This window comes from Ochotona curzoniae, unplaced genomic scaffold, assembly GCF_017591425.1.
Source record: "Ochotona curzoniae isolate NIBS_2020 unplaced genomic scaffold, NIBS_Ocur_1.0 contig_605, whole genome shotgun sequence".
NCBI classification, from domain to species: Eukaryota; Metazoa; Chordata; class Mammalia; order Lagomorpha; family Ochotonidae; genus Ochotona; species Ochotona curzoniae.
Window position 1 is genome coordinate 2,260,492 of NW_024466491.1, and position 24,805 is coordinate 2,285,296.

The window sequence follows — 24,805 nt, forward strand, 5'->3', positions numbered from 1 at the left end:
GCCCGGGCCCGCGCGCCTTCACGCCGCCAGCGTCGGCCCCGCGGGGAGGAGGCGGCGGCGGCGGCGCGCTCTGCGCAGGCGCCGCGGACCGGGTAGGCGGGGCGCGCGTTCTGCGCAGGCGCCGCGGCCCGGGGAGCGAGGCACGGGGCAGGACGTGCGCCTCTGCGCAAGCGCCGAGGGGCTGGGGGCGGGGCACGCACAGAATACGTCACAACGTGGGGGCGGAGCCTCGGCCCGGCCGTACGGCGGGCGCAACGTTGTTGTGTGTTTTTTTTAATTTTTGCGACAGCGGCGGCGGCGCGCCTGACGGCAGCGCTGCGGGGTCTCGGGGGGCCCCGGGGGCGCGCGGACGGGGCGCACGCGGGCCGGGAAGGGAACGGGAGGCGCGCACACCGCAGCCCACCCCGCCCCCGGGCCGGCCGGGGCTTCCGCCGCAGCCCGGCCCGCCCCCACCGCGCGGTCGCCATGACGACGCGTGGCTGGTCGCCCCGACGCCGCCGGCTCGTCGGTGACGTCACGGTCTCGCCACCCGACGTCACGGGCGGGCGGTGCCTGACCTGGGAGCTGGGATGCTACGCCCCTATCCGAGCCCCAGGTTCGAGTCCCGGCTGCTCCCGGGACCCTGGAGAATGGGCCTAGGGCCCTGCACGCACAGCAGGGAGACGCAGATGGAGCTCGCGGCTCGGGCCTGGCCCAGCACCGCGCTGCACCGCACACCCCTCCAGGAGCACCCCAAGCTCGGGCGGCTGCCAGCCCAGGCGGCCACAGCGGCCGGGAATGGGGGTGCAGCACAAGGGGAATGGGGGCGCAACACGCCGGGAAAGGGGGTGCAGCATGCGGTGAACAGGGATGCAGCACGCAGGGCATGGGGGTGCAGCACGCGGGGAATGGGGTGCGGCCGCTGCAGCTTGAGCGCCCCCTCTTGCAGCGGATCACAGAAGGGCAGGCGGTAGTTTGGTTTGGGGGGGCCTGGGGCAATGCAGGGGTGGGCTGCACACTTACACATACACGAACCAAGCTTGCTGCTGCAGTGAGGAGCCCGGGCGGGGCTGTCACACCAGGGTTTCCTGCCCTGTCCTGGCCACCCTGAGGCTGAGGACAGCACCCTGCTGCGCCTCCCAGCAGCCTTGGTGTCTGCTAACCTGGAGGGTGTGTCCAAACGTGTCCTTTGCAAGCACCGGGTGGGCCAACCTTGTTCTCAGGTTTGTAACTCTCCTCGAACAAACCAGGAGATGCGCACCCCCACCCCACCGCCGACACATGGGCCTGCCAGGCCCCAGAGCTGGCCCCTGCTCTTGCGACCACCGCCTCACTGCTGTGTGGGGTGGGAGCGCTTTTCCCGGGGTCCCCTGGGTCTCGGCCTCCAACTCCCTTCCACCCAACGCATGCATGCAGGGGCACCCAGAGCACCCTCACACTGGGGCCATGCCCCCTTGGCTGCTGCCATGCACCTGGGCTGGCCCCACTGGTGGTACTGGGGCAGCAAACCAGCACCTGGAGCTCTGTGCAAGGTCTCAGCCCTCAAGCAGGGTCAGGGGGCAGCCTGGCTGGCATGGGATGGGTAAGATGGGCCCCAAGCTCCCTGGGCCATCAGCCCCACAGCTGTCCTGCACGCGGGTGACGTGCAGTGCCACTGGGTGCCCCCGCAAGGCATCACCCCCGAACCACAGTTGCAGCCTCACCCAGGCCAATGCAGACACAGGCTTTTATTTCTAGAAGCTTCAACTAACAAAAGCCACAGCGACATCACAGGGAATTGGGGCAGGTTTGGCAGTAGCGGCAGCAGCGCTCAATGGGGCGCAGGACGTGGGGGTCCCCAAGGCAAGAGGGACATCCCCAAAGGCCGGCTGCCACGTGGGGAGGCCCTGTCGTCCACCGACCAGGACCTGGCTGGCAGGTGTTGGGAGTGTCACCAAGGAAATGTCCAGTTTTGGCTGTCTGTTCCCGGGGCTTGGGGTGGGGGGACACCCCAACAAGGCAGTGTTTGAGCTCTCTCCATAAGGCACAGATCTGCCGGCCCACCGCACTGGCACATGGCAGCCTCCTGCTGGGCCCCGTCTCCCCTTGGGAGTGCTCGTGGCAGTGCCAGGGCTGCTGCCGTCGACGACAGGCCCTGGGAGGGGCAGTGTCTGGCCACACAGTTCCAACCCCCCCGAGGGACGGGGTGGCTTGGAGAAGGCAGAACGGGTCACGGGCTGAGGCACTGGACGTGCCGCCCACCGAGCCCGGGAGTTTGGCTGTGGATCCAGCCGGGCAACAGGGCATCTGGGCTGCAGGAGGCCATGGCTACCCAGGGACCGAGCAGGCAGTGGGCAGGGCTTGTCTCAGCGGCCAGTACTGGGAGGGCAGTCTGTGCCAGCTGCTGGCCCCGAAGGAGTGGGGAGGAGAGCCCAAGGTTGCCAACTGCCCACTGAGCAGCCACACGTCTTCAGGGGCAAGAGGGTGCCCCGTTCCAGATGGCAGAGGCCCCTGGCAGGGAAGCCTGGTCATAAATGAGATGAATACAGGGAGTCGAGGACCCTGGCTGAGGGCTCTGGATGCCACCCACCCTCTCCTGCCATCCCAGCTGGCAGACAGGCCACCCAGGACAGGGGTGCGGCCGTGAGGGGAGGCGGCAGGTGGCAGGGCCCTGGCTCCACTAGGGCCAATGGCTGCCGCTGACTGGGTAGCTGGGAACGGTGGGGTACTCAGGCAAGCTGTTCCCTGAGAAGTTGTTGTACTGGGCCTCCCGGGTTGGGGGATTCCGCCACACTCCCGTGCTCCACTCAGTCTGTGCCTTCTGGAAGCTTCCACCGGCCCCACGGTAGATTCTGTGTACCTGTAGGGGAAGATGGGGGAGTGTGGAGGCTGCTCTGGTCAGAGGGGTGGGGAGGGGGCCGCGGGAGCTGTCCCTGCGAGATGCCCATCACAGCAGGAAGCTGGGAGAAGCTTCTGGAAGCTGTGCCTGGCAGCCCCGGCCAAGAACTCACCTTCACAATCATGATGGCCATCGCGGCAGCCGACAGGGTGAACAGGATGGCTGGAAACAGCATGACCACAGCGGCACCCACGCTGGTGCTGAAGAACCCCACAGCTGCCAGCCAGCCACTGCGGACGAGAGCATAGCCAGCCTTCCTGGGAGAGCCCCGGTGACCCAACAAGAGGGTGGACGGGGCCCAGTCTGAAACACGGGCAGGGCAGGGCAGCTGTCCGGCCGGCCTGAGGGCCCAGGGCAACAACGCCTCCTCCCGGCTGCACTGACACATGGGACCATCTGCCCCAGGGCTGCTGGTGACACCAGCAAGAACTCAGAAACCTGAATGTCCCTGGGGGAGTGTCAGGCTGCCATTCCCTAGTGCCCACAGGTTCAAGTCCCGGCTGCCCCACTTCCCATCCAGCTCCCTGCCTGTGGCCTGGGAAAGCAGTGGAGGACGACCCAGAGCCTTGGGACCCTGCACCCGCGTGGGGGACCCGGAAGAGGCTCCTGGCCAAGACAGCTCTCCACACGCTCTGTAATTCTGACTTTCAAATAAATAAGCAAGTCTCGCCACTGTCCCCAGCACGCATGTGGCTGGGACTTGGGCACAGGGGACGCTGGGGGACACAGTGTGGCTCCCCACTGGCAGTACCTGGCCCAGAACCCCAAGGAACAGAACAGAGGATGACCCTGACCGGGCAGCCGGCCATGCCCCTGGCAGTTCTGGGAGCACAGCACCACCCAAGGAGCAGCCTGTGTGCGTCTGGCATGGGGGACCACAGATGCACCCAGGCCCTGCCTTCCTCCTCCAGAGGCCCACGAGGGGCACTGGCGGTGTGACTGCTCTCCACGCCACTTCCGCTCAAGCCTCCAAGACCCAGGGCTGGCACAGACCACGCCTCCTCGCCACCCAGGGTGAGCTTCAGGCCATGAGTGGCAAATGCCGTGAGAAACCACGCCCTGGGGCCCACAGTGGTGCAGCACATTTAAACCACCCCTGGGAACAAGGACATCCTGAGCCAGAACCGCGATGACGCCAAGTCCAACCAGCTCCCAGTTAATGCGCCTGGGAGGGAGGGAACGAGTGATGAACTGAGCAGGTGGGTCCCTGCCCCTACCTGGCTGGGAGCCCCGTGTGGAGCTCCCAGCTCCCAGCCCCGGCTGCCGTGGGCACCTGGGGAGTGAGCCAGCGGTGGCAGAAGTCCCAGTCTCCCTCTGTCTTTCTGCCTTCCAAATTAATCAATCAGTCGATCAAAAAGAGACCACCGTGCCGGCAACAGTGGCCACAGGGCTCTCACCAGCCGGCAGCTCCCTGATGCTGCCTACACCCTCATCACAGGGCCGGGTGGAAGTCGCCTCATGGGGCAGGGGGCACTCGGTGAGGGCCACTGCAACGGGACAGGCTCTGGGTGATTCAGCGGCCGATCTACAGGCTGCGTGCAGATGGGTGCCCACTGCCATGGTCAATGCGTGTCACACACATGACATGTGCCAGACACCAGCTTACCACGCGCCCCATCCTGAGAAGCCAATGGCCTGGATGACAGTCAGCACAAACTGGGCGCCAAAGATGAAGAAAAACGCCATGAAGTTGAAAGAGCTGTCGGCCCTGAGAGGGACAGGAAACAGCCGTGAGGAGACAGGAAGCAGAGGTGTGACGTGGCTGAGGGGACGGGAAGTAAGGGTGTGACGTGCTGAGGGAGACAGGAAGCAGAGGTGTGATGTGGCTGAGGGGACGGGAAATAGGGGCATGACGTGGCTGAGGGGACAGGAATTACAGCCATGATGTGGCTATGGGGACAAGAAGTGCAGCTGTGATGTGCCTGAGCTTCATGGGACACAGTGGCTGGCAGCCCCAGGAAGCGCCTGCCGTTTGCAAGCACCAACACGACCCTCGGATTCCGGCTGGGAGCTGACTTGGATGGACCAGGCCACAGCCCCAAGTTCCCCTACCACAAGAAGTCATGCCCCAGGCCCGGCAGCCAGTAGACCGATCCAGCCTGGCAAGAGAGCCACTGGTGTCTGAGCTACTCCGCCCTCCGCCAGCACCCTGTCTCCAGGGAGATGCCCAGGGCCCCTTCCCGACCCAGCTGCTGGGACAACAGTGGGAGCAGAGACTGGGGAAATGCCACACATACCCAGGTGGCAGCAAGGGTGGCAGCCACAAGCAAATGCTCACAGTGGCCAGCGGTGGGAATCCTGTGGCCCGTGGCCAACCAGGCAGGAAGAGACATGGCCAGGGAGATGGGGAGACCAGAACATGCACTGTGGTGTGCAAGAACTGAGAGTGCCGCAATTGGGGGGCTGGTGGTGGGACACACACAGGACCATACCGCATGGGCTCCATGGGCAGTCACGGCTGCCAGGGGCTGTGGGGGTGACTGCTCAGGGGCACAGGGCTTCTTTCTGGAATGATGGAACGTTCCAGAAATAAAGGTGGCGATCACATAATCCTGTGATGACCTGAAACTCCTGGAAGGTTTCTTGTAAGCCAAAAGACTACGGGACGTGGAAAGCCTACTTCAGCAAGGGACCAGGCCCACATCACAGCAGGCACAGTCTGCTTACTAGAATATTCCACCATCCAAGGTGAATGGTGTGAGGCCAGCACAATGGCTCAACTGACTAATCCTTCACCTCCAAGTATAGGTATCCCATAGGGGTGCTGGTTCATGTTCCGGCAGCCCACTTCCCATCCAGCTCATCTCCCTGCTTGTGGCCTAGGAAAGCAGTGGAGGACGGCCCAAAGCCTTGGGACCCTGCACTTGCGTGGGAGTCCCGGAAAGAAGCTCCAGGCTCCTGGCTTTGGATAAGTTTAGCTCCGGCCATTGTAGCCACTTGGGGAGTTAACCAACGGATGGAAGATCTTTCTCTCTGGCTCTCTTTTCTGTACATATACCTTTCCAATAAAAAAGAAATTTATCTTAAAAAAAAAAAAAAGGATGAGTTGGGGACAGTTGCGGACACCGGGCTGAGGGCCGTGGGGCACCCCGTCTCCCACCCGCCGTTGACAGGAAACGGGTGCACCTTGCTCCACATCCCGGCACTGGCTGACTCACCGGAAGGCCTTGTAGGCCGGTCGGAACCAGCACACGTAGCTACAGGGGCTGAAGAGCAGCAGCCACACGAGGGCCAGGCCGAAGTTGGCACCTGAGCCGCCAGCGATCCACCAGGCCAGGCAGGCCACCAGGTTGACCACGAGGGTGGCGCAGTAAACTGGGGTGGCGGGGTGAGGTGGGGAGAAGGGGGGTGGCAGGGAGACCAGTCAGGTGGCCCAGCACCCCCCTGTCTGCCTGCAGCCCCTCCACACACTCCCCCCCACAGGCAGCAGGAGCAGCCCCGGGGCTAGCTGGTCCTGCACGGCCCACCCCCCGTGTGCCACCCCCTGACAAGGCGGCTCCTTCCTGGCCGGATGGCCCCCCCGGGAGCCTCCGGCCCGGTGCTCACACATCCACAGCTGGTAGATCCGTTTCACCAGCTGCTGGTGCTCGATGGGGATCTCATCGGCGAAGTTCTGGTAGAAGCAGGGCTTCAGGGGGATGAAGTGGGGCAGCGGCGGGAAGTTATTCTCCTTTCCTGCAGCCACAGGGGCGGGGAGTGGGGGTGCAAGCTGGGGGTTGACCATCGGGATCACATGTCTTCCCAGGCCTGCCCGAGACGGCTGGGGAAGGGGGGACCCACCCAGGCTCCCCAACCCTGGAGGGATTGATTCTGTCCTTCAGGGCTGAGCTGTTGAAAGTTGGGGTTCGGTTCCAGAAGGGTGCAGAGCTGTAGGCCGTCATAGGGTGCAGGAGGCTCCAGCTGGGGGAGGGCCTGGGGGAGGGCCTGCAGGGACACCCCGCTGGGTCCCTCTCCCCCCTCCCTAGGCCTCTGGCGGTGGTCCCAGGGTGCAGGATGCTATATAATGACCTCCACTAACAGATTTTGGCCAAGCCCCCACCCTGCCTTTCCAGGACCAGGAGGCCAACATGCTGTTTTCTTGGAGGGGACATAATTTCCACCACGGCACCTTGTGGGGAGGACAGCCGCAGGTGGCAAAGGCCCAGAGCCAGCAGTGTGGCTCACGTAGAAGCAGCAGAGGCAGGGTGCTCCGTGCCCACTCCCCAGGGGGACAGAGAAGCCCCCCATCCAGGCACTCTTGGGCGGGACTCACCTGACATGGCCGCCGCAGCCGACACAGCCCCGAGCTCAAGCCTGCAGCCACCTGCGAGGGAATGGACAGTGAGAGAAGCGAGGCCATGGCAGGGGCTACCACACAACCTGGCAAGTGTCACAGAGCCCGGCAACCTGGGTTCTTTATCCCAAAGGGCAGCCCACCCAGACACCAGCTCAGAGGGCCACCGGCGGCTCTGGGGTCTCTCCTCTCACGATCTCAGCAGGGCCTTGGCGGCCGTGGGGGTCCCCCACTTCACAGATGAGCAGGGCCACAGGCGGCTCTGCAGGTCCCTTCTCCCCGGCCCAGCACCAGCTTCAGTGCTGCTACAGGCAGCTCCAGGTGGCCCCCATGCCCCCTCCCTGTTACAGGCCAAATGGGCAGCAGGTGCCAGCAGCAGGCAGAGGGGCGGGCTGCACCCTCCCACAGTGGCCTTAGACCACCTTAACCCCGAGACCTGGCGAGTAATTAAGCACCAGGACAAGCTCCTTACTGGGTGGCCCCGAGCCAGTCGCTCCGTCTCTGGGCCCTAGCATGCCCGTGACTCCTCCCTATACCCTCCCAGTGCCCTGGCGGCACGGGATCCCCAGGCCAGGCGCGTCCCACGGGGTCCAGGTTCCCAGGGTGCAGCCAGCAGGCTGCGCTGCGAGCCTCTCTCACAAAGGCACACATTCAGGTCCCCCTTGTTGCCTGTGAGGACGGAACCTGCCGGACGGGAGCTACCCTCGGCCCCTGCCCTTGGCACGCCACCCGCCCGGCACCAGCACTCAGACACCAGCCTGGTTTGTGATAGTTTATTCTCTCGGGGGAGGTGCCCGCAGCAACCTGCAGTACAACACACACACAAGACGACCCGGTCACCCCCGCGCGGCGTGGGGCACAGAGCAGCTCCTCACATCCACAGCGGCTACGTGTCGGGGTGTAGCTGGCGGCACTGGTCCTCCAGCACCCCGCGGAACACCTGGAAGCGGTGGTTGAGGTCGGGCCGGGCGTGGACACGGAAGCGGGTGCCCAGGGCGCCATCAGGCGAGGGCGCGCCGTAGAAGACTCGCTGGATACGGGAGTGCACCAGGGCCATGGCGCACATGACGCACGGCTCGCGCGTCACGTACAGGTCGTAGCCGGTACACACGTAGGGTAGGCCGTCTTCGTCGTCGTTCTCAGCCACGTCCAGCTTGCGCACGGAGCCTGCGCGGGCGGTGGCCGGGGCCGTGGAGAAGGAGCAGGCGGGGTGGGCTGTGAAGTCGTGGGCGCCGCGGCCCTGGCCCTGCGCCACCAGGTCAATGCATACCATGACAGCGTGCAACAGGGGGTTGCCAGGACGGCTGCAGTCATGGCCCGTGGCCAGCACGCGGCCCGAGGCCGGGTCCACCACCACGGCACCCACGGCCCGCAGGCCCTGGGCCAACGCTCGCTGGGCTGCCCGCACGGCCCGTTCCATGTGGCCCTGCATGGTGGCGCATTCCTGCGCCGAGAAGAGCTGCCCTGCCAGGGCGCTGGTGACCCGCTTGTCTTCGTGGAAAGAGGTGGGCCAGTGGGTGCGGGCCTCTTCGAACTGGTCCCTGGTCAGAGGCGGCCGGGCGGGCACGGCCACCAGGAAGGGCTGCCCCAGGCCACTGGCGTCCACGGACGGGTGTGGGAGCAGCTCGGCCAGGGAGCGCGGTCCTGCGCTGGGGCCCGCCAGGCACAACAGCATCTCCAGTGCATGGGGGCTGTCGGCTGCCCGGCTGGGCCGCACCCTCTTGAGATGAGGCTGGGCGGGCAGCGGGTGGGCAGCGGACACCTCCTTGACGAGGCGTGCGGTCTGGCGCTTGTCCAGGACGGGCGCGGCATAAGCCAGCACCAGCTCCACGTCACGGGACTGCTGCTCCGACAGGACCGGCGAGGCCTGCCACGGGGCCGGCTCCATCCTGGGCGAGGCTGACTGTGGGAGACAGAGATGGGGGCACAGCGTCATCCGGCAGCTGGCAGGGCTCCTGGGGCAGCCCCCATGTGGCAGAGAGGCCTGTCCTCAATCACAGTCTGTTCCCGTAGAAGCAGGTTGGTCGGCCAGGTTAACAACTGCAGTTGCTGGCTTAAAAAAAAAAAAAATCCAAAGGAGGGCCCAGCATGGTAGCGTAGTGGCTAAGGTCTCGCCTTGCATGCGCTGGAATCCCATAGGGGCATTGGTTCTAATTCCGGTGGCCCCACTTCCCATCCAGCTCCCTTCCTGTGGCCTGGGGAAGCAGTCCAGGACGGCCCAAAGCCTTGGGACCCTGCACCCACGTGGGAGACCCAGAAGAAGCTCCTGGCTCCTGGCTTCAGATCAGCTCAGCTCCGGCCATTGTGGTCACTTGGGGAGTAAATCATTAGACGGAAGATCTTCCTCTCTGTCTCTCCTCCTTTCTGTCTATCTGACTTTGCAATAAAATAAATCTTAAAAAAAAAAAAAATCCAGAGGCAACTCCTGGGCCATGGACCTGTCACCCTGATGTGCACACAATGGGGTGGCTCTCAGATCACTGGGCAGGACCATGCCAGCGTCCCCACGGCTGGCCTCTGCACCCTCAAGGTAGGACTGCCACTGTCCCTGGGATCGTGGGCTTGGCCCACAAGGTCCCTCCAAGAGGCGGCAGAGAGGAGGCATAAGCAGACGGCGAAGGCTGGTTTTACACGGAGGTGCCACATGGCCAGGAGCAAAGCGACCACAGAGACAGAGGCACTGCCTGCCACATGCTCCTGGGAGGATCTGGCTGTAGGAGAAGCCACCCGACCTTGTCCTCCCAACGCTTGCCGACAGCCGGGTGAGTGCTCCCAAGGCCGGCGTGGCCATCATACCAGGGCTGCCCCAAGCGTGGCCTGGGCCAAAGGGTGGCTTGCAGGGGCACACGTGCCACAGCGCTGACTGGGCAGCAGTGCCCTGACAGCCCTCCTACGAGAGGACCCAATTTACAGAGAACGGAAAAGGCAGCAGCGACAGGCGAGGGAGGCCCTGGGACACATCCCAGCCTGGGACCTTCCCCACCGTACAGACAGCCAGGAGCTCTCAGACCCAGGGAAAGGGTGCAGGCCAATCAGCCAAAGCACCCCAACACACAAACAGCCCGCAAACCCCAACACACACACACACCACGTCACACACACACACACACACGCCACGTCACACACAGGCCACATCACACACAGCCCAGGCACTCTGACACACACACTGCCCACGTCACACACACATACACACAGAGCCCATGTCACACACTGCCCAGTCACCCCGACACACACAGTCCGTGTCACACACTGCCCAGTCACCCCGACACACACAGTCCCGCTCCCATGCCAGCAGCTCTGGCACCTGGGAGTCTGACACTGGCCTGTGTGCATGCGGCCAACACAGCATCTGGGCAAGGGCCCTCTAGGCATCCACCAGCCAAGCTCGCGGGGAGACGCCCTTCCCGGGCCCTATGCAGCTACACACCACACACAGTTACAGCTGGGAGACTACTCCATGGTCCCTTACTCCGCGAGCCATCTGCATTAGCAACACAACACCCACCAAGGGTAGGGGACACAGGAGCCCCACATCCGATCTAGTTGCCTGCTATTGCCGTGGATCAGGGACCAAGTCACTGGGCCCCTGCTCCCTGCACACGAGACCGGGATGGCGCTCCAGCCCCCTGGCTTCGGCCCAGCCCTGCCCCAACAATTGTGGTCCTCCGGGAAGTGAACCAGCCTAAAGATCATTATTTTTCGCCCTATCTTCTCCCTCTCTGTAATTCTTTCAAATACATTGCTCCATCTTCACGGCTTCGGGGACACACCGCAAAGCCAGGGAGCCCCTACGTGCCAACCCTGGTCCCAGGCCAGGGAACCCCAGCTCGGGACTTAGACAGGTCAGTCCTGGGAAGGCAGTCCATGGTCACCAGCCCCATCGCATGACCGAGCGTGACACACGGAACACAGCAGCCAGGTCCTTGCAAAGTGTGTGTGTCGGAGGGAAGTGGGTGGCTGGTGGCCCCACCACGAGCCAGGCAGGGCCCAAGGGCACAGACTTGCCGGACTTCCCGCCTGGGACCCCAGGCCCGCACATCCCGGCGAGGCCACACAAAAGCTCTTCTGTGTCTCAGACACAAACACAGCCCTGTTTGTCCCTGTGAGGCGTCAAGACGCTGCCCCAGGGACATGGCTGCCAGGGCCCACCGAGCCTGTGTGTGTGTGGGTGTGTGTGTGTGTGTGTGTAGGGGGCAGGCAGAATAGGCGCAGGGAAGCCCCTGCCCTAGCAGTGAGGGGCCACGGCGGGGCTCAGGGCAGCTGTGCACCCTGGTCAGGCAGGGCTCAGGGCAGCTGTGCACCCTGGTCAGGCGGGGCTCAGGGCAGCTGTGCACCCTGGTCAGGCGGGGCTCAGGGCAGCTGTGCACCCTGGTCAGATGGCCACTCGTGCCCCCACTTGGCCCCGTCCGTGGGAAGGCTGGGTGTGCGCAGGAACCCCCCCCCAAAAATGCTGCGCACGGAGAGGCATCCCCAAACAGCCCGGGCGGCGGCTGAACTGGGCTGCCCCTAATCACTTAGGGTCCCCGGGGACGTGGGGGGCCCCTCAGAACTCGGGGTGCAGGACGGACAGGCCAACGAGGACTGCTGGGCTCTCGGCCACGGGGAAAGTTGCAGGCATGCTGCAGGCCAGCTCGGGGCTAGGAGCGGAGCCTTGCACCGCATTCCGAGGTGCGGACCAGGGGATGATGGCTTTTCGGGGGGGACCACCCCCACCGACGACGCGCAACGGAAACAGCCGGCGCGCACGCGCACAGGGAGCCGCGACCCGGGAATGGGGGAGTGGGTGGTCCAGGCGGCGCGCACGCGCAGCTCGCCGAGCCCCGAGAGGCGACCCCCGACCGCCGCCTCGCGCGCTTCGCCCGCTTCGCCCGCCACGACCCCGTCCGCCGGCTCCTCGGAGGACCCACCGTCCGCCGACCGCGCTTACCTGACGGCGAGACGGGCGTGCGAGCCTGCGCTTCGCCAAGTCCTAGCAACCAGCCCGCCCGCCTCCGCCTGGCACCGCGGGGCACGACGGGAGCGTAGTTCCAGGGGCGGGGGCCGGCGCGAGGCGGAGATAGGGCGCGGGACTACAAGTCCCAGAAGCCCGCGCGGGCGCAGGCGCGCTGGCCCGTACTCCGTGGTGACGCTCACGTGATCGGCTCTGAAGGCAAGGCCAAGGGTTCGAGACCCCAGTGGGTGCCTGGGGCGGGGACGCTCGGACTCTGCAGGAGGACACTGAGTTGGAGAGGGCGGATGGCCCATTTGTAGGCATTTCCGGTGCTACAGAGGCACGAGCATGGGGTGGGAGGCGCCGAAGGTGACCGCCTTTATGGCCGAATCCCATCCAGGGACATCAGAGTGGAGCATTGGAGCATTGGCGCTGGCTCCTGGCTGTGGATCGGCCAGCAGGTGGACGAGCTCTTTCTCGAGTCCCAGGGAGACACAGGCTGCAGCGAAGACGCCCGCCCGCCTCTGCGGAATGCTGAGGAGGAAGAAGCAAGGCCACTTCCTGGTGCTGTTCCTTGTGACAGCGTCTGGCCGACCAGACCCCACAGGGCCCCAGGTGTTTCCGGCTCACTCAGACTTAGGATTTTCCCAGAAATGAGGGTTGGAAGGACGGTAGGGCAGAAATGGAGGCTGGTGGGTGGGAGGGATGATGCTTCGCTCACCTGCCTGAGAAAGTGAGGATGTTGTCCACTGGTTCCAGGGGCTGCAACTGGTGCATGCTAAGGGCCTCTTTACCCCACACCCTGCTGGCCACCACCTTCTCTGGGACACACGCCTGACTCACCCCGCACACCACCACCAGCTCCCTGCCACGTGTCAGCCACCCTGCCCCCAGGCTGGTGCACCTGTGGGGCTTAGGGCAGCCTGGACAAGGTTCTCCGTGTCTTCAGATGGAGGTAACAGGTAAATCTGCAGGAGTGGACGGTGGTGGTAGGTCAGGGCCTGCCCCTGCGTGGACACTTTCCCCTGCGGAAGGACCGTGTGGCCCTGTGAGCGGCAATCTTCATGGAACACACCATTTTACTGACATCAGTGACACTTAAAGACTGAGGTGCAATCAAATCTAAATTTATTACTATTGTTAGGCTAGGGTTTCATTTATTTTTAATGGAAATTGAGATTTACAGAGAGAAGGACACACAGAGAGGAAGATCTTCCATCCACAGGTTCACTCCCCAAGTGGCCACAATGGCCAGAGCTGAGCCAATCCGAAGCCAGGAGCCAGGAGTTTCTCTCAGGTCTCCCACACGGATGGGAAGTGGTCCCAAGGACCTGAGCTATCGGTGCCATCTGCCAGGGTGCACATCAACGGGGGACTTGGGTGGGTGCCCCCGATACGTGCTCTGTGTCACGTGGTGTGGCCAGGGTCGGGGTGGTGAGCTGACCCCCGACCCACACATTTTATTGTTACTTGAACCAAAATCATTCGGGGACAAAAGTCACACTCGCCCACTGCGTCTGTTAGAACCTGTTGACTAACTTATTCACGTATCTTAGAGACACATGGTGACAGCTGTCTGGTGACCGTGGGGTCCAGCACCCTGAGAGTCTGTCCCTGATGTGGACTGACCTGAGCACCCTGGCTCAACCCACTCCTTGCTCCTTCCCCACCCACCCTCCACAATGAGGGCAGTGGGTGCTGGCACATGCAGGGCTGGGTGCAGGGTCAGGGCCAGGCCACTCCCTCCACTGCCCGCCTGAGCTATCTGTGCTATTTTTAGCTTCTCTTGGCAGCTTCCTTCCAGTTCAGGCGCCGACTTCCTGGCGGAGGTCTCACTGTTTCCTCTCAAAGTGGGGCAGGGAGAGGGGATTCAGTCCAGTTGAACTGCAGAGTCCCCCGATTCTGGGGTCCCTCAGAATCCAATGCAGGAACCACAGAGCTTGGGCCCAGCGGGATGGCTAAACTGGCTAATCCTTCACCTCCAAGTGCAGGCGTCACATGGGGTGCTAGTTCTAATCCCGGTGGCCGCATTTCCCATCCAGCTCCCTGCTTATGGCCTTGGAAAGAAGTCAAGGACGGCCCAAAGCCTTGGCACCCTGCACCCACAGGGGAGACCCAGAAGAAGCTCCTGGCTCTTGGCTTCAGATCAGCTCAGCTCTGGCCGTTGTGTCCACTTGCGGAGTGAACCAGCAGATGAAAGATCTTTGTCTCCTTCTCTGTAAATCTGAGCTGCCCTTCCAGTAAAAATAAATAAAGAAGGCAGGGAGGGGGCACAAAGCCACCAGGGGCTAGGCAGCTTTCCTCAGCCTGGAGCTTTGCCCCCAGAAACTGCTCCCCCAACCCCCCAGCCCCTGCATGCCGCCATACCGTTTCCGGACTTTGGGACCTGAACCTACACCCTGGACCTACTAGGCGGGGATGGACAGGGGATGTCTTATTACTGGGCGGGAAGCCCTCAGGGTCACCTCACAAGACAGTGCTAACCAGGGCCTCACCCTCGTCCTGGCTGCATCATTTTCATAGTGTGACTGGCTGACTGGCCCTCACCATTATGTGTGCCCACTCCTCTGTGGTGGGCATTTGGGCTGGGTCTACCTCCTGGTAGGCCTGGCTAAGGGTGTGAAACCTACCTGCCAGTATGTGCTTTCTGCTTTTTGAGATAAATACCCCAGCCTCAGAAACATAGTTTTTATTTTTAAGCTGTATTTGTATTGGAAACACAGGTTTACACAGAGAAGGAGAAACAAAAGAGAAAGATCTTCTATCTGCGGGGTTCACTCCCCCCCAGTGACCACAACAGCCGGAGCTGAGCTGATCTGAAGCTGGGAACCAGGAGCTTCTTCCAGGTCTCCCACGCGGGAGCAGGGTCCCAAGGCTTTGGGCCGTCCTCCACTGCTTTCCCGGGCCACAGGCAGGGAGCTGGATGGGAAGTGAAGCCGCCAGGATTAGAACCGGCGCCCATATGGGATCCTGGCGTGTTCAAGGGGAGGACTTTAGCCGCTAAGCCACGCTGCCAGGCCCTACATTTTTATTTTTAGTTTTTGTTTATTATTTGAAAGTCAGAGTGAGAGAAAATCTTCCATTTGCTGGTTGATTCTACAAAAGGCTGCAATGAAAGATAGGAATTGTTACTTGGTGGGAGGGACCTAGTTCCTTGGACTGTGTTGCTGCTCCCAGGCACCTTAGCAGGTCAATGGAGCCAGGATCGACCCTCTGGAGTGGGCCACGGCTGCATGCCAGGAGCGACCCTCCAACGTGGGCCATGGGTGTGCCCACAGCTGAGTTCGCCACCTATGGCCCACCCCAGCATTCATTTGTAACTCCTGCCTTGGTCTTCCTTGGGTGCCAGCCGCTGGTTTGTATTAGCAATGCACCCATCCCTTGCAAAGCAACATGGACAAAGTCTTGCTCACCACGGCATAGCATCCGGAGCCCACAGCAGCTGTTGGGAACCCTCCCATGGGACCCCACTTCTGGACAATGATGCGGTCCCCAGGTGGACCTGAGCCAGGCAGGTGCCCACTGATATTCCGCCCTGCATGACTGGGCTCAAATTTTGGTTCTGGCTCCTCTGTGCCCCCTGGCAGGCAGCAGGCAAGGGCTCAAGCACTTGGGGTCTCTGTCACCCACCCACATGAGAGTCTCAGATGCGGCTCCTGGCTTCAGCCTAACCCCAGCTCAGGCTGTGGAAGCATCAGCTTAGTGGGAACCATAGATGACACACAAACAATGGTGGGAGTGTGGTGGGACAATGTTCTCATCCATGGGACCACAGGGGTAGGGGGCGGGAGTGGGGCAGTCATGGAGGAGTCCTTGGGGAAGTGAAGCTTATCCACCAGGCAAAAAGTCAGCAGCTGGGCTCTGAAGGCACTAGAGGCACAGAGGAACTGGCAGTACCCACATAATCCAACCATGCCCCTTGGAGGCGGCCAGGGCGGGCCCCACAATCACCTCCCGGAGCACACCCCTCCCTGGTGTATCCCTGGTGGAGCAGCTTGTGGCCATGTGTGGGTTGACTGAACTGGGCTTTCTGGTGCGGGCGAAAAGCCTGCCCCTCCTGGAGGAAGCAGGCCGGGAGAGGCCTCTTCCTGCCCGCCTGGCGCCTGGAGAAGTCACAGGAAATGCAGGGGAGTCTGGGCCCTTTGACCTTTGGCCCAGCCAGCACAGCTGGGGTGCCAGTCACAGGGACTGGGCGGCTGGGGAGGTAGGACAGCCTGGGATGGCAGGGGCCTGCAGGGAGCAGGGGTGGGAAGGGGTGGCTTGTCCTAGAGTCTCTGAGGAATGAGGCCCTGGAGGCAGGATTGGCTAAAGGCTTATCTAGGCAAAGTCTCTGGGAGGAGGAGGGGACTTGAGCCCACACAGGCCTGGGGGTGGAGCAGGGTTCTCCCCCACCCCCACCTCTTTCTTCTACCTGCTGCAGCCCTGCCCCCAGCTCTGCTCAGTACTGCATCTCTGCTCAGGTCAGGATTGGGGAAATTTCCAGGTGAAATCCCAGGTCTACCATATTTGGGCCATTTACCTAATAAATCTTTATTTTAAAAAGAATCCTGGGCCCTGAGCGGTGGCCTAGTGGCCTTGCACACCCCAGGATTCCATATGGACACCAGTTTGTGTCCCAGCTGCTTCACTTCCCATCCAGCTCCCTGCTTATGGCTTGGGAAAGCAGTCGAGGACAGCCCAAAACCTTGGGACCCTGCACCCGCATGGGAGACCCGGAAGAGGCTCCTGGCTCCTGGCTTTGGATCAGCTCAGCTCTGGCTGTTGAGGCCGCTTGGGGAGTGAACCAATGGATGGAGCATCTTCCTTTCTATCTCTCCTCCTCTCTGTCTCTCCTCCACTCTATATATGTGACTTTGCAATAAAAATAAAATCTTTAAAAAAATTTATAAAAATTTTACAAAAGTAAAATAAAATTAAAGCATGAAAGCAAAAGTGATGGTGTGAATGAATGAGTGAAGGCGGGTACAGTTCGAGCCCCGCCCCTGCTGCAGCCCCGCCTCCTCCCGCAGGCCACGCCCCCGCTACAGCCCCTCCCCTCCCGCAGGCCCCGCCCCAGCGCTGGCAGCCACGCCCCCGCGCTTGCGCCCTGCCAGCGGCCGGCCCCGCGAGCAGGCGCGCGTCACTTCCGCTGGCCGAGGCGCGGCGGCGGCGGCGCAGGAGGCCGGACTCGGGGTGGAGGACCGACGGACGACAGCGGGCGGGCGGCCGGCAGCATGGAGCGCCGGCCCGGGGCCGGGGGGCGCGGGCCGCGGCGGTGAGTGCGGGGGCCGGCCGGGCGGGAGCGCCATGGCCTCCGCTGGCCGCGGCCGTTTGGGGAGCTGGACCGGGCCGCGAGGCCCGAGCAGCCGGACCGGACGTCCCCCAGCAGCGCCTGCACCTGTCCTTCCATGCCTGCCTGGCCCCGGGCGGCAGCCGGGAGAGCGGGGTGCGCCCTCGAGGTGCGGGGCGCCGTCGGTGCTCACCCTCGGGGTGTGGGATATGGGGCGCAGTTCGTGTGCAACCCTCGGGGTGCGGGGCGCAGTCGGTGCTCACCCTCGGGGTGCCAGGGTGTGAGGAGTAGTGGGTGCTCACCCTCGGGGTGCCAGGGTGTGGGGAGCAGTGGGTGCTCACCCTCGGGGTGCCAGGGTGTGGGGAGTAGTGGGTGCTCACCCTCGGGGTGCCAGGGTGTAGGGAGCAGTGGGTGCTCACCCTCGGGGTGCCAGGGTGTGGGGAGCATCGTGGGTGCTCACCCTCGGGATGCCAAGGTGTGGGGAGCAGTGGGTCGCACCCTAGGGCTGTGGGGTGCAAGGAATCTTCAGTCCATTGGGATGGCCATAGCACAGTGGGTTGCACCCTCGGGCTGTCAGGGTGCGGGGCGCAGTGGGTGTTCACCCACTGGGTGTGGGGGTGCGCGGAGTGTCCACTCTGAGCTGCCTAAGGCTCTGATCCTGTCGGCTGGGACAGGTCCACCCCCGCCCTGGAATGCAGACCCTCACTACTCTGCAGGGCTGTCTGTCATGGTGCACCCCTCTGTCTCACGGGAGGGCGGGGGGACCATCCCATCAGCTGCTTGCCCCTTGCCATCCCCTGGTTCATCCCTGCCTGTCTGCCTGTACCTGTGCCCTGAGGGATGCTGGCAGGGGAACGGGATGGTGTCCTGACCACTTTGCAGCTGTGTGCGGGTGGGTGGGTCACCCCGAGGGGATCAGCTGGGGTTTTGGGTTTGTGGTCTATCCCCACACCAGGGTGGTGAGGACAGTGGGGAAGCGGGCGTTGTCTGGCCAGGGGTGGCGGGAGCTGGGTGACGCTGACCGGGAAGGAGGTGAGAGGTGACGGAGGTGGCCCCAGGAGGAGCCAGCAGGCTGTGGGCGGGTTCCTGGCCTGGCACACTGGGCCGTCGTCCACCCTGTGTACCTGTTAATGTCCGGGGGCACTCCCCGATTGGCTGGTGAGGGGCCCTCCAGAAGTACCCTCAGTTGGGGCAGCTATAGATGGCCCCAGATGCAGGCAGGTGTGAAGAGAGGCCACCGTGCTCTCCCAAAAGAACTGGGGGCGACGGGGAGCACCCCTGGACATTCCCTCTCAAGTTCTTTCACAGCCCCCTGTCTGTCTCTGAATGTGAGAGAGGGACGTGGCTGGGGGAGCTGCTGTGTCCCTGGGCAGTGGCCTATGTGTGTGTGTGTGTGTGTGTGTGTGACTGCCTGGGCCCGGTGCTCTCCAAGCACTGTTACCCAAAGCCGGGTGTGCCCAGCAGCTTGTACCCCTGCCCCATGGCAGTCCTTTTGGCACCCTGTGGAGTGCAGCCCCTTGCCCTTCTCTTCCCAGGGCAGAGGGTACCTGGCAAAGCTGGCAGGGATGTTGTAGTGATGGGGGTTCAGCGGGGGCCCCTGCGTGGGCAGGTCCAGCCTCCTGAGTCCCCCACAGCTCCTTCCCCCTTGTGACCCAGCGCTGGCCCCCTTCCCAGTTCACAGCACCTTTGTTTACCATGCTTCCTGTGCCTAATTCCCCTGACTCCCGTTGGGCTGTCCTGTGGGAGCGCCTGGGCCTGCCTGCCTGCTGGTGGGGGCCTGCCTGGGGGTGGCAGGGGTCACTGGGCTTCCCTGGGGGAGCCCCAGCCTAGGTGCTCCCTAGAGGAATTCCCTTCTCTGTGTCCCCACAGCACTTCCCACTGCACAGTATGGAGGCCTGTAGCTGCAAGGTTCCCCAGGGCTCGGCTCGGACCGCGATGGGGCTGGGCCGCAGCCTCCTAACAGCCTGTCGTCTGGGGCGGTGTGGCCCTGGGGGACGCCCTCCCCGCCGCCCGCGTCTCGGAGCTCCCCCGCCCCTTCCCCGCCCGGCGTGGCCCGGCCCGGTGCCTGGCGCCCGCCATGAACGGCCTGTCCGTGAGCGAGCTGTGCTGCCTCTTCTGCTGTCCGCCATGCCCCGGCCGCATCGCTGCCAAGCTCGCCTTCCTGCCCCCGGAGGCCACCTATTCCCTGGTGCCCGAGCCCGAGCCCGGCCCCGGAACAGCCGGGGCCTCCTCCCTGGGGACCCTGCGGTCCTCCTCGGCCGGCGGCACGCCCAAGCGCTGGAAGCTGCACCTGACGGAGCGCGCCGACTTCCAGTATGGCCAGCGTGAGCTTGACACCATTGAGGTCTTCCTGACCAAGAGTGTGCGTGGCAACCGGGTTGCTTGCATGTACGTGCGCTGCGTGCCAGCTGCCAGGTGAGGAGGTGGGGCACCCTGACCCAAGACACCCCTGCTGAGGGGGCACCCCGTCTCCCTTCAGGTGCGCAGCCTGCTCGCTTGGACCCCAGCCACAGGGCTGGTCCTTGCTGGGAGCCTGGGGGGTGGTTCTCACTGCCAGAGTCCAAAGGGCAAGTTTCTGCTTCCAGCTGGGTCCGGGTGGGGCGGGGGAACCAGGTGAGCTGAGTAGGGCCGGAGCGGAGGTGCAGCTGCACCCCCCTCCGGCCCAGCCCTGTGCCCTGCCCCGCGCTCCCGGCCAGGTATACGGTCCTCTTCTCGCACGGCAACGCAGTGGACCTGGGCCAGATGAGCAGCTTCTACCTGGGCCTGGGCACTCGCATCGGCTGCAACATCTTCTCCTACGACTACTCTGGCTACGGCGCCAGCTCGGGCAAGCCCTCCGAGAAGAACCTATACGCCGATGTGGACGCTGCCTGGCAGGCCCTGCGAGCCAGGTGCGGGGTACCCCCATGCCTCTTCAACAAGAGCCAGGCCCAAGGCCACCCAGGGGCACGTTGTGGGCACTCCCTCAGGGAGCCACCACTGGGAGGGCAGCCAAGGGCTGTGGAAGGGCTCTTTCGGGCCCTTGAGTGCCCAGCTCAGCCTTGCTGGCTGGGCCGGGGAGGTCAGTGGGCCTCATGTGCCAGCCTGGAGCACAGGTCCATCTGCAGCCTCGGCTCCTGCTACCATGACCACCATCTCCCTTCCGCCCTGGTCCAAGCTGGTCCCATCCCTCACTCAGTATGTGCGAGGTAGACCTTTCCTTGGCTGGCTGGGTGGCCCACCTCGTGGTGGAAATGGGTGCCGGGCCCCCTGGGGGTGGGTGAAAGGGCATGGCTGGCTCCTGACAGTGGGAGCCTTGGCCCACCTGCAGGTGGCTGACTGCCATGCTGCCAGCATGTGGGGACAGGGGAGCCCTGGCTGGGCGTGCAGGTGTGTGGCCCTGTGCACCAGACAGGGCCCCTGGGGTCAGGGTCAGGGCCTGGCGGGAGGAGAGCTGGGGAGGCCTGCACAGATGTTGTGACCAGTACCCAGGGCGTGGAGCCAGCTCCTTGGGGAATGAGGCCAAGGACTGGGTGAGGGTGTAGGTGTGGCCGGGCAGTCCTGAGACGGACCAGACACTGCAGGGACGGTGCGGGCTGTGCCCTGGCTGTCAGTGGTTGGACATGGGGTACCCCAGGGAACCCCAAGTGGGGCCCGAGACTGTGGGGGAGCACAGGTCTGATGGTCAGTGACCTGGAGCACGGGCAGGGAGGAAGATGGCAGCTCTGGGGCAGAGCCTCCCTCTGTCCTGTCTGTCTGCTGGCCAGTGTGGGGGTGGGAAGCAGGGAGAAAGCGCAGGACCCCTCTTTGCTAGGTGTCCAGTGTTGGCGAGCCAGCGCAGGCCACAGAGGGGTGTGTGCGTTGAGGGGGGGTACGGTGTGCTGGAGTGACCCACGTGCCCCGCTGCCGACAGGTACGGCATCAGCCCGGACAGCATCATCCTGTACGGCCAGAGCATCGGCACGGTGCCCACGGTGGACCTGGCCTCGCGCTATGAGTGCGCCGCCGTGGTGCTGCACTCGCCGCTCACGTCCGGCATGCGCGTGGCCTTCCCGGACACCAAGAAGACCTACTGCTTCGACGCCTTCCCCAAGTGAGCAGCGGGGCGGGGGCGGGGCCGGCCCGAGGGGGTGTGGTCAGGGCGGGGCCATGTCGACCGGGGCGGGGCAGCGGTGTGGGCGGAGTCGGGGGAGCTGGTGAGCCGGCCACCCGGAGGGCGTGGTCAGGGGGAAGGGGCGGAGTCGGGGAGCTGGTGGTAAGCCGGCCACCCGGAGGGCGTGGTCGGGGAGGGGCGGGGCCACCCGGATGGTGTGGGCGGAGTCGGAGCTGGTGGTGAGCAGGCCACCCGGAGGGCGTGGTCAGGGGGTAGGGGCGGAGTCGGGGAGCTGGTGAGCGGGCCTCCCGGAGGGCGTGGTCAGGGGCGGAGTCGGGCGGTGGTTGTGGGCGGGGCCTGACCCTCCGTCCACTGCCCGGCCCCCGCAGCATCGAGAAGGTGTCCAAGATCACGTCCCCCGTGCTCATCATCCACGGCACGGAGGACGAGGTGATCGACTTCTCGCACGGGCTGGCGCTGTACGAGCGCTGCCCCAAGGCCGTGGAGCCGCTGTGGGTGGAGGGCGCCGGGCACAACGACATCGAGCTGTACAGCCAGTACCTGGAGCGCCTGCGCCACTTCATCTCCCAGGAGCTGGCCAGCCAGCGCTCCTGAGGCGGCCGCGCCGGGACCTCAGCAATAACCGGGCCGCCGGCCCGCAGGGCGCCCCCCGGGCCCGGGGCTGCATGTGGGACCCCGGGCCGGCCGCCCTCGGCTGCTGCGGGCACAGGGCGGGCGGCGGATCGCGCCCCGGCCCCCGGGGGCCATGGACAAGGCGGGGCGGCGGAGCTGCTGCTGCTGCTGCTGCTGTTGCGCACGTTCTTTCTCCTTTTCGGAAGCAACAGAAGGAATACGTGAAGAGGAATTAAAAGATTTAAAATTTTAGGGCTGCTGTCATGCTGTCCGCTCACTGCGATGCGTCCCCTAGCTGCCACAGGGTGGGTGGGTGCGTGGACACCCTGGAGCGCCCCTGGGACCCCCCGGGCTCCCTGCTGGCATCCGGGCGAGGTTGGTGGGCGCGAGCGGCCACTGCCCGAGGCCCCGGGGGGCTGCGTCCTCCTCAGCGGCCACACCAGCACCCCACGGCGCCCTGTTTCCCTTAATCGGGAGTGAGGTGGGCGGCCCCTTTAATGGGGGCGGAGCTTCAGGCCTGGGGGCGGGACCACCGCTCTCTGACACGCCCCCTCGCGTGCGCGGCGGCTTGGGCGGAAGCGGAAGCGGAATCCCGGGCACGCGGAAGTGGCGGCTGCCTGGGCGGTAAGTGCCGGCGCCTCGGGCCAGGCAGGGCGCGGGTTCAGGGGCTGGATCCCAGTTCCATCCCCGGGCGCGGGACTCGACCCCACAGCCTGCCCAGGGCGCAGGGGCCTCACTCCCATCCCCCGGGCGCGGGACCCGACCCCACAGCCTGCCCCGGACGCAGGGACCTCACTCCCACCCCCCGGGCGCGGGACCCGACCCCACAGCCTGCCCCGGACGCAGGGGCCTCACTCCCACCCCCCGGGCGCGGGACCCGACCCCACTTCCACCCCCGGGCGCAGGGGCCAGACCCCACAGCTGCCCCTTGCTGCATCCTCGGGTGCAGAGACCTCAGAAAAACATGCAGGAACACGTAAGGGGTCTGACCCCCTGGTGGCCATTGCCAGGCCATCTGGGAGAAGGGCCATCCTGTACTCATTACGGCTTATCCATGACCCACATGTCACGGACAGCAGTGGGTACTCCAGCCACAAGGACTGGGCCTGGCTGGGGTGTGCAGTGTCCCCCAGGATTGTCAGATTGTGGGGGTGCAGCGCACCCCCAGGGAGCTGAGCCCATACTGGGGCAAGGTAGTGCTGGGTTTGTACTTGGCCCATCTCTGCGGGGATCTGCTTGACCTCCCTGTGTGAACCTGACCTTGTGGTCTCGGCAAACTGCCTGCCAACCCTGCACCCTTCTCCATCCTCAGCCCGGAGCAGCAGGTGTAGCCGGGACCCAGCAGCCAGGCCAAGTGCTCTTTGGGAAACCCAGCACTGTATTATCATTTGCCAAAAGCCATTTATTCAGCTACTGGAAGAGCAGTTACAGGGGGTCTCACATAGGCTGGTTCACTCCCCAAATGGCTACAATTGCTGTGACTGCAGCCAGGTGCTCCCTCTGGGTCTCCCCCCTGGGGTGGGTTCAGGGGTCCGAGCCTTTGGGCTGTCCCCACTGCCTTCCCCCCCGGGCGTGTGGACGTGGCCCTGTGTGGGACACTCCGACAGGCGATGCTGACCCCGCTGTGCCCCTGTGAGGACAGGCCCAGCAGTAGGGTGCTGAGGAATCCCCCGGGAGAGAGAGGGGAGGCCGGCCCTCTGAGCTGAGCTGCCCCTCTCTGGACAGTGTGACAGCTGGAGACTTTGAACATCAGCTCCTTGGGGGAACCGGGTGTCAGAAGCTGGCCGGCCACCTCCTAACCCCTGAACTGCTCTGGAAGTCCAGGGGGAGCCCTGGGGCCTGGCCCTGCTCTCCCCGTCTGTGGAATGCCTGAAACTTAGTAGCCATCTCCGACCTTCTTGTTTCCCCTACGAACAGTGTAACCACACCCGCCTCCTTTCCTCCATTGGGGTACTGGCAGCAGCCAGGGAGCACCCGAACCCCAAGTGCTGCCTGCTGATGCATCACACTTTCTCTGTCATTAAATGACCCCAGTGTGCGTTTCAATGATCTGTGTCTCTGACCATGATTGGGAGAACAGGCCAGTGGCAAATGATTGGCTTGGCTCACCCTGATGTCCTCGAGGCCAACGCAGGGAGCTGACCCCTGGGGCACCGTGCCCTCTCCTGCTCAGGCCCCTCCCACCCACACGTCACACACCTCAGCCTCCTGGGAGCCCCTTGCCCCCCAGGATGGGTCGGGAGGGGTCTCCAGGTTTCCCACAGGCACAGGCATGTACCGTCCACCCCTGTTGTGTTCCCCCTGAGCCAAGTGCAGCCTGCGCTTGCTGCGGGTGCTCTGCCATGGTTAATTCCCCCAAATACCAGTAACTAATTGCCCGGTGGCACCAGGTCAACAGCCAGGAGCCTGGCACCCCCCCTGGGGCCCCCACGTGGGTGCAGGGGCCCCCACTTGGGCCACCTCTGCTGCCTTCCCAGGTGTATAGGCAGAACAGTCAGGTAAGGGGATGGTGGCACCGCAGGTGGCAGCCGAGCTTGTTTGCCATGCCTCACCCCTTGGCCTGAGCTTCGGGGGACAGCAGGATAGAAACCTCGGGGATGAAGTGTGAGCTGCCAACCCCCACCTACCTGCAGAGTGCCCATCATGCCCTCTTTCCCATGTGATGGCCACTGGCCTGGAACCCCTTTGATCCAGCTAGCACACGGTACAGGAACCTGCTCCAGGTGGGCAGCCTTGGCACCACTGAGCCTTCACCGCCTGGCACCTTCGAA

At 64.1% G+C, this 24,805-nt stretch overlaps 3 protein-coding genes across 4 annotated transcripts; 1 reads left to right on the forward strand and 2 right to left on the reverse strand.

Moving 5' to 3' along the window:
- Positions 1-1,697: 1,697 nt before the first annotated feature.
- Positions 1,698-12,124, reverse strand: SCAMP4 (secretory carrier membrane protein 4). Its single transcript, XM_040990550.1, has 7 exons — positions 12,058-12,124; positions 7,110-7,160; positions 6,404-6,532; positions 6,016-6,172; positions 4,464-4,565; positions 2,970-3,087; positions 1,698-2,818 (listed from the first exon to the last, which is right to left on the reverse strand). Exons 2-7 carry the CDS (start codon positions 7,114-7,116, stop codon positions 2,639-2,641), a joined length of 693 nt encoding a protein of 230 aa, XP_040846484.1. The 5' UTR covers positions 7,117-7,160; positions 12,058-12,124; the 3' UTR covers positions 1,698-2,638.
- ADAT3 (adenosine deaminase tRNA specific 3) lies at positions 7,890-12,129 on the reverse strand. Of its 2 annotated transcripts, XM_040990549.1 has the most exons (2): positions 12,058-12,129; positions 7,890-9,033 (listed from the first exon to the last, which is right to left on the reverse strand). In XM_040990549.1, the coding sequence occupies exon 2, from the start codon at positions 9,016-9,018 to the stop codon at positions 8,017-8,019; it is 1,002 nt and encodes a 333-aa protein (XP_040846483.1). In that variant the 5' UTR covers positions 9,019-9,033; positions 12,058-12,129; the 3' UTR covers positions 7,890-8,016. The 2 variants fall into 2 exon arrangements, with proteins under 2 accessions (XP_040846483.1, XP_040846482.1); XM_040990548.1 differs by lacking the exon at positions 12,058-12,129 and having other exon boundaries at positions 7,890-9,190.
- A 5,114-nt stretch (positions 12,130-17,243) lies between these two features.
- On the forward strand, positions 17,244-22,286 carry ABHD17A (abhydrolase domain containing 17A, depalmitoylase). The gene is made up of 5 exons (XM_040990551.1): positions 17,244-17,314; positions 19,199-19,744; positions 20,026-20,220; positions 21,222-21,401; positions 21,791-22,286. Exons 2-5 carry the CDS (start codon positions 19,407-19,409, stop codon positions 22,014-22,016), a joined length of 939 nt encoding a protein of 312 aa, XP_040846485.1. The 5' UTR covers positions 17,244-17,314; positions 19,199-19,406; the 3' UTR covers positions 22,017-22,286.
- The last annotated feature ends 2,519 nt before the right edge of the window (positions 22,287-24,805 follow it).